The 12,835-nt window shown below is 42.3% G+C and overlaps 3 protein-coding genes and 1 non-coding gene across 10 annotated transcripts in view; all 4 read left to right on the top strand.

Moving 5' to 3' along the window:
- The window catches only part of prkar2aa (protein kinase, cAMP-dependent, regulatory, type II, alpha A), a 49,577-nt gene extending 46,850 nt beyond the window's left edge, over positions 1-2,727 (top strand). For all 5 annotated transcript variants that reach the window (XM_032520972.1, XM_032520973.1, XM_032520971.1 and 2 more), the window contains exons 10-11: positions 386-524; positions 1,451-2,727. In XM_032520972.1, the coding sequence (XP_032376863.1) occupies positions 386-524; positions 1,451-1,575 (264 nt within the window). In that variant the 3' untranslated portion in view covers positions 1,576-2,727. The remainder of the gene's footprint in view (positions 1-385; positions 525-1,450) is intronic.
- A 285-nt stretch (positions 2,728-3,012) lies between these two features.
- On the top strand, positions 3,013-12,443 carry hyal3 (hyaluronidase 3). Of its 3 annotated transcripts, none has more exons than XM_032520955.1 (7): positions 3,013-3,156; positions 9,410-9,709; positions 10,745-11,180; positions 11,273-11,420; positions 11,593-11,719; positions 11,894-11,983; positions 12,064-12,443. In XM_032520955.1, the coding sequence occupies exons 2-7, from the start codon at positions 9,437-9,439 to the stop codon at positions 12,373-12,375; spliced, it is 1,386 nt and encodes a 461-aa protein (XP_032376846.1). In that variant the 5' UTR covers positions 3,013-3,156; positions 9,410-9,436; the 3' UTR covers positions 12,376-12,443. The 3 variants fall into 3 exon arrangements, with proteins under 3 accessions (XP_032376846.1, XP_032376847.1, XP_032376845.1); XM_032520954.1 differs by lacking the exon at positions 3,013-3,156 and adding an exon at positions 4,793-4,898; XM_032520956.1 differs by lacking the exon at positions 9,410-9,709.
- Positions 4,165-4,279, top strand: LOC116693309 (U5 spliceosomal RNA). The gene has a single exon (XR_004332890.1). It is a non-coding gene; the product is annotated as a U5 spliceosomal RNA (small nuclear RNA).
- Positions 6,238-8,928, top strand: naa80 (N-alpha-acetyltransferase 80, NatH catalytic subunit). The gene is made up of 2 exons (XM_032521619.1): positions 6,238-6,336; positions 6,918-8,928. Exons 1-2 carry the CDS (start codon positions 6,238-6,240, stop codon positions 7,932-7,934), a joined length of 1,116 nt encoding a protein of 371 aa, XP_032377510.1. The 3' UTR covers positions 7,935-8,928.
- Positions 12,444-12,835: the final 392 nt, after the last annotated feature.

The following is a 12,835-nucleotide window of genomic DNA, read 5'->3' as shown; positions in this document are numbered from 1 at the left end:
TGTGTGTGTGTGTGTGTGTGTGTGTGTGTATTTAAAAAAACAAAACAAATATTGAACAGGTGGTTGCCTTAAGGGGCAACCAGAGGCCACAAAATGGTTGCCAATTGACTCAATCTGGTTGGTCAATAACCATTACTGTTGAGTCCTGACTGATTATATTTCTCCTACAAGGTAGTTTCCATGCAGAACATTCTGACAATGACAACCCACACTCTCCAGTATCAACCACCAGAGTACAATTCTTTTTTTTCCCCTGGTTTTGCCTAGCAACAGCGGCAATCACAATTGTCTGCTCAGATGCTGAGTGCTTCTCGCTGGGGGGAAGAGGGGAAAAAAAGGTGCTCAGTGGTTGCTAACCTTTAATCCTCCCCTCTCTTCCCTGCAGACAAAGGCCGACCATGCAGACAATGCGGAGGTGGAGATAACGCGCTGTAGCAGGGGTCAGTACTTTGGGGAGCTGGCCTTGGTCACTAACAAGCCCCGGGCTGCCTCAGCCTACGCAGTGGGAAATGTCAAGTGTGTGGGTAAGACGAAATACACTTTGACACACGTTAAACGCTTTTGTCAGCATCGATGCCAATGCTACTCACAAAACGATAATGAAGTCAAATGTGTGTATAAAGTGGCTGGCTTTTTAATTTCCACCAATATCTGGGAATGTGATACCTGCATCTGAAGCACCCATGTGAACATTTTTTTTATGTGATTATATTCAAATTGTTTTGTGACATATGTTTTTGTTCTGTGTGTTGCTTTTTGCTCAATCATTATCATAGAGTTTGCACACTAAGTGTTTTAGGGAGCTACAATTTTAAATGATTCAATAAATCCCTGATAGATAGGTAAAACTAAAATTAAAAACAATTAACGAGAACTATTCAAACCACTCAACCTAAGCAGAGATATCAAGTGGCATTTGAGTTTTGATTCATTCATGATTGGTGATTGGCTCTTTATCTCGTCTGTCATCACCTTGTGCTTTTTGTTGATTAAGGCCCGTTCTGTAATTCTTTCACCTCTTTAAAGTGGGTGCAGTAATTAAGGTTCAGTGGACGAGTATTTGCTTAATGCTAATTGCATTGCTTTTATTTGTTTATTCACACAGGTAATGTTTTTCATAGTTAACGTAGTAGTGTGTAGTGAGTCACCTCCCATTGTGCTTCCATATTTTCTCTCTTTCAGTATTAACCCCACACACACTGTCAGTACACTCACCTACCTGTCTGTGTTGTCATTTAGTGTACTTTCTGTTTACTATAGTAACAGTACAACAGCCTGTCTCCAACAGCTTCTCGATTTTGAAATAGAGAAAGATGTCACTTAACCACACTGCAGCAACATGTTCTGTCTGTTGTACTCTTATCATTCTCCCTGTCCTGTCGCCCTGTAAAAGATGACCATGACTTTTACATGACAGGGTTCCTGTAAATACACTGTTCTCTCTCTCTAGTAATAGACGTGCAGGCGTTTGAGCGTCTTCTGGGTTCCTGTAAGGAGATTATGAAGAGGAACATCGCCCACTATGAGGAGCAGCTGGTGGCCCTGTTTGGCTCCAGCATGGACCTGAGAGACTGAGCCTCCCACATCACCCTCCGTGCCTTCTAACACACACATACATACACACACACATACACATACATGTATGTCCTCTCACATTACGCAGTGGCTATACAGACTCATAATAAGCTCTACACAGAACGTACAAACTCATAAGAAATTGTACTTGGCCCACCAGCAGGTACATAAATTCCCACACAGTATGAACACACTCACATACTTTTACACCTATGTAGGCACTGAGACCCACCTCACGTAGTCTGCTCCTCCTCGTGCACATGCTAGTTCAACACACTCCTCGATAAGCTCAGACGCACACACAGAGCAAGCTAATGGTGTCCCAGCTCGTTGCTTGAGGAAGCTCCAACCTCTCAGTATGAATGTCTTTGCTGCGATGACCTTAATACAGGTTACGTAGTGTACACATAAAATACACACACACACACACACACACACAATACACACACAATACACATGTTCAAAAACACATAATCATGCTTCACATGTGCAGGCTTTTCATTCACATAGGACACACACACAGGGGTAAAGATAAATTTACTCAAAAACACATAGGCAGCCACACTTGCAAAAACGGACACATTGTGGTAAATGGAGACGAAAAACTTTTAAAATCTCTGAAAAGGAAAATGAATCAAAATGCAAAAAAAGAAAAAAGTTTAAAGACAGATACCTTTTAGAAACATTTTATGAAGATACAAAACAGAAGCTTTGATAAAATATTATTTAAATAATAAAAAAAGTGTTTCCTCTTTGGGAGCCCGGGGTGCAGAACTTTGTGAGCGTGCTCCATTTCTTCCTCTACTGTTGTTGATTGAGTTGAGTTAGTGCTGGTGATTATTGCAGTACCACAGAAGAAGCAGTGATAACAATAAAAACCCTACGTTTTCTGGGCCATTGTTATTCTATCATGGACGCCACACTTCATTGTATTGAATTAATTATTAATGTATTGTTATTATATATTCATTTATTATTTTTTGTTTTACTTTGACCAATTATGATAAAATTCACCATCCATCTCTGACAAAATGTAAAAACAGAAAAAAAATTCTAATAAAAACATTAGTGCTTATTTCTCCTTGATTATCCTTGAATGAGTTGTCCTGGATTTAAGAAAAACTGAAAAAATAAAGCAAACATTTTGTTAAATATATTGCCTCTTTGTTGAATTTTCACTCAATCTCAGCAGTTTTGTTGTTGTTGATGATTTAGCCATGTACTTTACACGTGCAACAAACTTTACCTTGCTATATGACAGCCTTGCAGTAAATACAAGTTGTTAAAGGTCCCATGCCCCCCCCAGTAGTTCCAGTATATTATGACCGGCCTTATATTATGTAACAACACTCCCATCCGCAGGGTGGCAGACATGACTGCTTAGACCAGTGAGGAGATGAGCAGCAACATTTCCTCCTTTTTTAATAAAGAGGACACGGTTAGGAACTGATCGTGGAGCAGCTATCATTGCAGTTGTCCCACGTTGCAAGAAGAAAAGCCGACCACAGGTCAGCTGTCAGTCAAAACACACGTGCACTCTGAGGAGGACGAGCACCGGCGACCAGTCGCGAGACTAAAGATGTAGGTAACGTTTCAGTGTGATGAGAAACAAACGAGTGTAGGATTTTATTCGCTAATAAACGGTAAATATGTGGTTCCTCCTGTTATCTGACAAATGTCAGCCACTGTATCTGCTTCTAAAGCTCAATGCAAGCTAATGAGCTAGCCAGCAGTACTTCCAACTGCCAACTTAGTAGTCTTACTACCTTACATGGAAGTGGATGCCACCAAGCGAGTAGCTCATGGCTTACAAAGCGCCCCAAATATAGTTTTCCTACCAACGCCAGCCCACAGCTCAAGTCTTTGCATGTCTTTAACGAGACACTTTTTACAGCAGGCTTTCTTTAATTCGTTTTTACTCAAGGGCACGCAAACGCAGGACTACCTGCTGGTTGCGGCTGCTGGATATTAATATTTAGGCGTGTTGTAGTTTATATGGATATATGGGATTTGTGTGTCGTGTACCACACGCTTTTATTTTACTGGTCCCTGGAGGTAACAGATTTGCTGGATCGAGAGCGAAACTGAAAACGGGTCACTCGTCGTTACAAGTGGATCCGACTACAACACTTTGTTTACCGAGTTCAAAAAAAACAACTTTATTTACCGAGTTAAATTAAATCAATTCAGAATATGAGGTCACAGTATCGAAATAAAGCATGGATGTGTAATAAGAAAAAGAACACGATGTTTATATTAAGTTTATATTAACGGTCCATGGTACCGATACGTATGTTTCATACACACGATTTTTAACAGAAGAAAACGTGTTGACCATGTAGAGGCGTGGCCGTGGTCGCCTCGTTCCCATAATGCATAGCGTGCGTGTAGCATTATTTGTATATAGTAAACGATTTAAACTTATATTTCGCTTAAAACGTTGCGGTACGGTTAGTATCATATAAACACTTAATATTTCCGTCGGACACAATGGAATTGATATGTACTTCAAAATGTGTGTCGATGAAACGTAACAGAGAGAGCTCAGACGGTGAATGGGGTCCCGGCATTTCCAGATCCAACTTCAGTACACTCTTGTTTCTCTTCAGATCGTATAAATCTTTCGCCTTTTACTAAAGATTTCCGTGGAGAGGAGCATTATGAGTATAAACTAATTTTTTGATGCCCTGCCTCGTGCGGGGCTTCCTCTCATGTTGAAAAATAAAATTATAACGCGCTATAAAATGGACTGTAAATGTTTAGACGCAAAACCGTTCTTATGCTAAGCTTACTCAAATACTGAAATTAAGTCCCTTTTATAGCCACTAAGTACTGTTTCCAAACTGATAGCCTCTCAGATGTTGGTAGAAATTAACATTCTCCCAGTATCATTTACAACGATAGTGACATTTTGTCATCTACTAAACGGTGTAATAATAAAACTTTTATATTGATGTGTGTAGGCAAATGTAGAAGGCCTCATCAGCTACACTAAATAAATTAATGCTGGTAAACTCCTACCTTCAAAATACTTACCCTATAGTATAAATGGTAAAAAAAAAAAATGCTGAGGTGTATCCATAGACCGTTATATTAACGGTCTATGTGTGTATCTGAAGTGTCATCATGTCAAGTAAATGCAGTAAGTGAAGGTTTTTGATAGGTTGACGTCATCTGTGTGATTATCAGTTATAGCCAGTTTCCTGTTGCATGTTTCTAACACCCTCTTTTTGTGTGCATGTTGTAAAAATGTAAAATGGCTTTGAGTCGGCAGTAGCACATTCAGAACTGTTTGACAGTTTTGCTTCAGCTTTTCTCTCTTGGTGAGTTCATATCTTTTAGTTGTTGTTTTTTCTAGATACCTTTTTAGATTTTTTTTATTTGTTTTTTTTTATTTCTGCAGTACAAACACGAATCTCAAAATATTTGAATCATGGCAATTTTTCCAAACATTTTGGATTTGCATAGTTTTTTCTTTTGAACATTTACAAACTTTGTGAAAACAGAGAATCTCCTCAGTGTTTCTTCACAGCTTTAAGATAAACTCAATGCTGTGCCTCTGCTTCCTTAAGCTGATTTTAAGGCCTAATAGAGTCTGAGACTTTATCCCGTACGATAGCATTGACTGTCGCTATGTGGCTAGCTCCTAGCATGTGTTCGCTCACTTTGTGCTTCAAAAATGCCAACTTTTGACATCATGGTCTAATAACATGACATCAGATTGTGAGGCAACTGTATGAATCCATCAGAGTTTACACTTTTTGAGGAATGTGTATGTACTAAAATCAAGTAAATAAGCTAACAGATTAAAAACAGAACAGAAACCAGTATACTTTTATACTTTTTTTTAACTGTGGGTTGATGTGTTAGATAAAGTCTATTTCCCCATTCAGACTTGTTTTTTTCCGACCCCTCGCAATTCTGCATACTGTAGATCCTTTCTAAAAGTGGTCCAAAAAGAATTACACCAAAAAGGTTGCTCCTCTGTATGGTGGTCATTGTAGGACGTCTCAGGCTCAGCTCTACTTTGTCAGACGGGGTTTAGCTTCCACCAGGATCAGCTTTACTTTCTCAGTGTCAGCGTAATGTTTCTCAAATGGGACTTTCATTACATTGTGTAACGTACATAGTGTTAGCAATCAATCAATCAATGAATTCAGTTACCCGGCAAGAATGTTGACAATTGATTAATCATGTCAGTCACTTTCAATGGGAACAAGCCAAAGAAATCCATGGTTCTCAGTCTTTTAGGAAATCAGAACGAATATCTTTAGGTTTTGAACTGTTGGTCGGACAAAACAAGCAACTGTAAAACTGTTAATTTGAAAATTGTGAGGGCCATTTTTGGTACTTAAAAAAAACAAAAAACATTACGTACCAGCCATTAATTAAGAAAATGTATCAAATAATAAATGAATTGTTAGTCACAGCCCTGCTTTAGAGCTCTGAGGGTCACTTTTATGAGTGAAAGTTGTTCTGTGGTCACACCGGACCTGCATGGGGATGAATGACTCGCTCCTGAGCACTGACCCCTTCCTCTGTATCCACTTATTATGTGTCCGCGAGCAAGGCACACAACTCCCAACACTGTAGCAGTCTGTTACAGAAAAAAGAAGGAGAGTAAAGGTTGCAGTGGAAACAGGAAGTTTAGACGAAGAGTAGATGGAGATCAACGCTCTGGTTTTATCCTCCTGCATGTGTCTCCTCTTACAGCAGAACTGTCAGGATGCCGCATCGTTACACATCTGCTCCAGCTGTGCTGTCTGGTTTATCTGTCAGATTTATTTCATGTCAGAGTTAGGGCTACACAATATGAGGAAAATACGCAATAACATTGTTGAATATTCTGTTCAGTTCTGCATTTCTGCTGCTTTCAGTATTCTTCTAAAATACATCAAATTGTTTGTTTAATTTAAAACAAATAATCTCAAATCATTTCCAACATTCTTTTATTGAACAAATTGAACATTAAATACAATTTAAAAAAAAACAGCACAAAGGCACCACTTGAACAAGAATTAGTTACATTTTAAAGTGCAGTTTTCTACTGATCCTTTCTTTTAACTGACACAAAAAGTCTTTGAGTGTCTTTAGTGATATGGTTATTACGCCGGTTGATATCATAATGACGATTAGAAAAACAACAACAGTATATTGTGCAGCCCTAGTTAGAGTGCATCTTTGATCAGTCAGACCTCCAGACCTCCTACCTGACTGGGATGTGGTCAGACTAACCACAGAAATGAGGAACTGCTTGTTACAAACATTTTCTAACATCTTGTGTCTTCACACACTTAACATTTGACACTTAGCTGTAGGAGTTGAATGCAGACTGACTTTAGTTAAACCCTGGTCACCACAGGTCTGAGCCAATAACCTCTACCGATTCCAAACCGGAGAGCGGAGGTGAGCAGAACGTTGACCCGAACCCCATCTCAACATCACACTGTCAGACACAACGTGTTGACAAAGTCTGTGAGAGCTCAACATTGGATGGAGAAGTTAAAGAGAAGCTGCACACGGCCTCCGAACAACCAGAGAGGATCCGTGCGGTTCCGATCTACCGGCGTCCGGACCTGCTGCTTCCCTGCGCAGACCTGGTCAACTCCGAGTGGCAGAGGAGCCGGGCCGCCCGGCTTCACTCTCTGCAGAAGTCCTGTCCAGAATTCCCCGTCTGCCTTGTTCTCCTGCAGGGCCAGAGAGAGACGGAGCGGCTGCTCGGCCACGCCCGGCTGTCCCAGGTCGTGGGTCACGGCAGTAGCTTGTTCGTCGAGTCGGTGGTGGTGTCCAAGGCGGAGCGGGGGAAGGGCCACGGCCGCACTCTGATGGAGGAGACTGAGCGCTACGCCAAAAGCAGAGGGTTCAAGCGCCTGTGCCTGACAACCCACGATAAGCAGCACTTCTACGCCCACCTTGGCTACGTGCTGTCAATGCCGGTGCAGAGCGCAGGCGCCATGACGGCGTTTGTTCCCATGGAGACTCTTTTGAGGTTCTCCAGAATGCCGAGCGAAGAGGCGAACACACAGAAACCAACACGGACAAAGATGGATGCTCAAGTATCTCAAGGAGGTGCTTGTGTGGTGGGGTTACCGCCACCTTCTAATTTAGCTCCTCGCTCCATCCCTCCACCACTTCCTCCCTCCATCCCTCCACCACCACCACAAAAAACCCTCTTTTCTTCCATCATCCACCCCACCAACCAACCCCTCCTCCCCCATCCTCCACCACACCACCCTCTTTTCCATCACCTCCACCCCACCACCACCACCACCCCCTCCTCCCTCCATCCCTCCACCACCACCACCCCCTTCCTCCATCCCTCCTCCATCTCCTCAGCTTGTAGTTCAGACTCTGACTGAAACTCCCTACAGAGACGCCAAAGGCGTTCCCATCTATTGGATGCACAAAGACATTTGACGAACACACAATCGGATGCACTAAGGAATGCATTCACCACTGCACAAATGTATGTTTATACAGACAGAAACATATGTGGATATGACATATGAAGGACTCACACCATTACTGGTCTCTCAAACAGAGAATGAGTAATATGCAGTGTGGAAAGATGGAAATGTTTCATTAAGCCAAAGAAATACAGAAAACACTCCTGCGTTTACACATTCATTCACTGTTGGTACACATGTAGACACACCCCGTCTCTCAAGCTCAGTCTACAGTATAAAGCCTTGTGTCTTGGGCTGAAACACCAAGACAATAACACAATACAATACAATACAGAAGCGGACACACAAAAGCACTATGTGCAAATGTCTTATTTTCATCATTCTTGTGGAATAGAAGACAAATGTGTTGCTTTGTTGCTAGTTAGGTACACCCAACCCTTGTTGTCACTTCCAAATAACTGGTTTAGATAATTACAAAGAACTGCACATTAAACTGTATTGATTGTGCTTGCAGTGGAGCGCCAGTGGGCTCGGTGGATCTCTGTAAAGCTGCAATTCAGCAGTGAGTCAAATAGAAACTGTGGCCAACATTACTGAAATGTGATTTGTTAAAGTCTCTCTCTCTTTGCTTAACAAGTAGAATATAAATGTATTTATTTGAAACAGGGACAATGCACAAATGAACATTAAACTTGTAATACAAAAGAATATGTCTTGAGCCAGGTTAAAGCAACAATTGCTAATTTCCACCTGTAGTCCCTGATAATTCAGAGAAAAACATACAACCCAACCAACGGCATTACTTATGCCCTTTGAGCAGTTCTGCTCCTGATAAATATTGTAAATCCAGTCTACATCTGCTGCTATTAAATAGGGATTCGTGGTTTGAATGTGCCTTGTTGAATTGCCAGAGAACTGAAGCCTTAATGAAGTTCTAAAGACTTCATTTATAGTGATGCATCTTATAACTCTTTTCAATTATGGAAAATTATGGGAATAAAGAATGTTTTTCATTACATATTAACAAATTCCTTAGTCTTTATTTTTACCTTTTTCTGTGTGTCGGGGGGGGAGGTGGAGGCTCGGGGTGTGGCCTTGACCAACTGCCGCCTCGTTTGAAAGCCATGATGTCTCTCTCTCATGAGTGGGCCAAATTCTCTGGGTGGGCAAAGCAGAGAAAGGGGAGGTCATCAAAGGCAGAGCAGGATACCCAGGGCTCGGTTTACACCTATCACCATTTCTAGCCACTGGGGAACTATAGGCAAGCTCATATTAACTCATATTAATGTTAAAAAACCTCAAAGTGGAAATTGTCATGCTATGGGACCTTTATATCGTCAGGACAATTGTCAGTATGTATAAAGTCTATCCCAATGTGAAAGGTTCCTCATCCATACATCTCAACGCCCATGTCTCTCTCCTGTCAGGAAGGACACGTCAGTGGGTGAACAGCCATGGTGCTGTCTCGCCTCACTCTTTCCCTCTTCCTCTTCCTCTTCCTCTCTCCTCTCCCTTGGACCTCTCTGTCACCAACCTCCACCCATGGAGCTGTCCTCCCCCACGGCCCCCTGCTGTCTGTGGCGGCAGCTGGTCCCATCCTGCGGGACCAGCCCTTTGTTGTGGTGTGGAACATGCCTACGACACAATGTCCCAAACTCTACAACATCGCTCTGGACCTGGGCCACTTCAACATCGTGGAGAACCGACCGCAGCGCTTCCAGGGACAGGTGACTGATCTGAAGTACAGTGCAGGGTTTTGTCTACCATTTATAAGGTTTAGGCGCAGCACCCAAGCCGTTATGTGCACCATCTAAGATGTTCAAATGTAACTAAATTACTTTTTTGATGCTCCCCAGGGAGACTTCTTTAGCAAGTTTTAACTTAAAGCGTTTTAAGTGTTATTTATTATCTGCTACACAGGTATGGTAATAATAATGGTCCAAAATACACTACCGGTCAAAAGTTTGGGGTCACTTACACATTTCCATACCACTCCATTATAGACAGAATACCTGCTAATTTGGGTGCGGGGCTGATCTTTAATCAGTCTACAATTTTCTAGTATTTTGTTTACAGTATTCTGTCTACAATGGAGTGCAATGAAAATTTCTAATTGACCCCAAACTTTTGACCGGTAGTGTATATATTTTTTCATTTGTAAAAAAAGTTACATTTTCTTTGAGGACCTCCAAACAAAGTCTTCCACAAACCTATGGAGAAGACTGCAGTGTCACCAGTGGGATGTGATCATTAACTGATCCATGATTCCCAGAACCTAAAACTGCTCCACCTCAGCTCCATCGATGTAGACAGGGGTGGGTCTTTGCCTCCTTTTTTCCCTAATATCAACAATCGTCTCCTTAGTTTTGCTTTCATTGAGCAGTGGGTTGTGTTCTGTGGAGATTGTTTAAAATGCTGAGTTGAAATCAATAAACGACATTCTGATGTGGGTGTTGTTATTTTCAAGATGTCTGAGTGTTGATTGGACGGCAGTGGAGCTGGCATTCTCTGTGCATCTGCTGGTTTTGGATGCAAAGTGTTGAGGTTCCATACTGGCTGGGATGTTGTTATAAATGTGCGAGAGAACAAGTTTCTCAGAAAAAAGATGCCTTTTAGAAACAAGGTTGGTGATGGTGCTGAGACTGAAACAAACAGGAAATGTGCCATTACCAAAACAACAAGCTAAAAGAGGCTGCAAAGCATTGTTGAGCTGCAGAGTTTGGTTATACTTAATAGTATTCTTCTTCTTTTGCATTTTCCAGAAAATGAGCATCTTCTACCGTGATCGCTTGGGGAAATATCCATACCTCTCCCAAGACGGCAGCAAGGTAAACGGAGGGATACCGCAGCTCGGCAAGCTCTCGGCTCACCTTGCCCTTGCGGTGATGCAGATGTCCGGCTCGCTGCAGCCAAACTTCACCGGTTTAGCCGTTATTGACTGGGAAGAGTGGCAGCCATCGTGGGAAAGAAACTTTGGAACCAAGATGGAGTACCAGAGGCAGTCCAAGCTGCTGGTGAGACAAGAGAGACCGGATTTGTCAGAGTGGGCCGCGACATCGTTGGCGAGGCAAATGTTTGAGGAGAGCGCTCGAAAGTTCATGGAGGAGACGCTGAGGTCGGCGCTCAGAGATCGTCCCAAGGGACTCTGGGGGTTTTACGGTTTTCCTGCCTGCTCTAATAAGCAGAAGAGAAACACCAGTAGGACGAAAACACTGACCGATGTTGCAACATATTGTAGTATTTTTTTAAACTGTTAATAAAGCTTTTTCTTGTTTCACTTGTGTGATCAGATCAAATCTACACAGGACGCTGCCACAGCAAGACCAAAAAGCAAAATGACCGTCTGTCCTGGCTCTGGCGTCAGTCCACTGCTCTCTATCCCAGCGTCTACCTGCCACAAAGGCTGGCAGGATCCACGGATGCAGCGCTGATGGTCAGGTACAGAGAACTAAGAGATTAAGAAATGTTCACACGCATCAAAGCGCTTCAGCCATAAGAACAACCTTAACCAAACCTCTATGAAAACTATTTATTCAGCTGTTTTTCATCTACAGTTGAACTAAATGCTTTGCACGTGGGTTGTCACTGATGATTGTTCTTCTTCACTCAGACATAGACTGCTGGAGGCTTTGAGGGTGGCGTCTGTTTGGCACCATGGCAACAACACCGATCATGCTACTCCAGTTCTTCCCTACGCCAGGCTGGCATTCACACACACTCTCACTTTTCTTAATAAGGTGGGATATGTTGCAATGCGTAAAAACATACACACTCATGCAAACACGTACCAATTGAGATTGTGTGTGTGTGTGTGTGTGTGTGTGTGTGTGTGTGTGTGTGTGTGTGTGTGTGTGTGTGTGTGTGTGTGTGTGTGCGTGCGCGCACACACGTGCACATGCACGCGCACGCAGACAGACCTGGTGCACACATTAGGGGAGTGTGCGGCACTGGGAGCTGCTGGGGTGGTGCTGTGGGGAGAGCTGAAATTTGCCAAATCCAAGGTATGTAATGTTTGTGAGAAGGCTATTTGTCTTTGTGTGTGTGTTTCTGTGTAACCCTCTTCCCTCCTCCCACTCTCCAGCACCAGTGCATCCTTCTCAGAGACTACATACACACTGTCTTGGGTCCCTTGGTCCAATCGTTGAGATCTGGCACAAAGCGCTGCAGCCTCCAACTTTGCCACGGCAATGGACGCTGCGCCAGGCGACGCCCCAGCTATAGTTCCATGGTCTCCTCGGGTCCCGCTATGACCTCTGACCCTGATGAAATCAACCTCCTCACTGACTCCTCCAGTGGCAGACCTTTCCACAACCACTTCCTGTGTCAGTGCTACCCAGGCTGGACTGGGCAGGAGTGTCAAGAGAAGGACGAAAACAGACAGAAAAGCAAGTAACTCAAACGTTTCTATCAAGGTGTTGCCAGTAATGTAAAGTAGTAGTCTAAATAAATTAAAGGAAATAACCGTGTGAACTGTTTATTTTGCATACTTAAGGGTGAAACTCATATTGAAATCCATAACACAAATAAATATGCATGAAAATCTAATTTAAATAACATCACCGCAAAGTGCTAATTAAATCAGGGAGACTTCGTTGCAGATATGCAAAGATTTATTGTACATACTGTATGCATAATATGAACTGTACAGAGTCTTTGGAGATTAGACTCCATTGTTATAAAATAACATTTCATCTGCTTTTTTTTAAATGATCAAATGATTTAAATGATGAAAATCAGCCAACACATTAAATGATATGTAACAATTATGAAATCATTATGCACAGTTTATGAGCGTTATATAACGGATGTACATTTATCATCACATGCAGAAATTCACAGTTGAAGTCAGTAAC

Source organism: Etheostoma spectabile, chromosome 7 (assembly GCF_008692095.1).
Source record: "Etheostoma spectabile isolate EspeVRDwgs_2016 chromosome 7, UIUC_Espe_1.0, whole genome shotgun sequence".
NCBI lineage: Eukaryota > Metazoa > Chordata > Actinopteri > Perciformes > Percidae > Etheostoma > Etheostoma spectabile.
The sequence above is the reverse complement of the archived record's forward strand: the minus strand, read 5'-3'. Positions and strand labels throughout refer to the sequence as shown.

What these genes read in the sequence shown, in the direction of transcription:
- naa80 (XM_032521619.1), top strand. Translation starts at nt 6,238, where the DNA reads ATGGAGATCAACGCTCTGGTTTTATCCTCCTGCATGTGTCTCCTCTTA. An exon ending in ACATCTGCTCCAGCTGTGCT is followed by an intron (nt 6,337 to 6,917) that starts GTCTGGTTTATC and finishes GACTGACTTTAG; the next exon opens with TTAAACCCTGGTCACCACAG.
- hyal3 (XM_032520955.1), top strand. Translation starts at nt 9,437, where the DNA reads ATGGTGCTGTCTCGCCTCACTCTTTCCCTCTTCCTCTTCCTCTTCCTC. An exon ending in CGCAGCGCTTCCAGGGACAG is followed by an intron (nt 9,710 to 10,744) that starts GTGACTGATCTG and finishes TGCATTTTCCAG; the next exon opens with AAAATGAGCATCTTCTACCG. An exon ending in TAAGCAGAAGAGAAACACCA is followed by an intron (nt 11,181 to 11,272) that starts GTAGGACGAAAA and finishes TTGTGTGATCAG; the next exon opens with ATCAAATCTACACAGGACGC.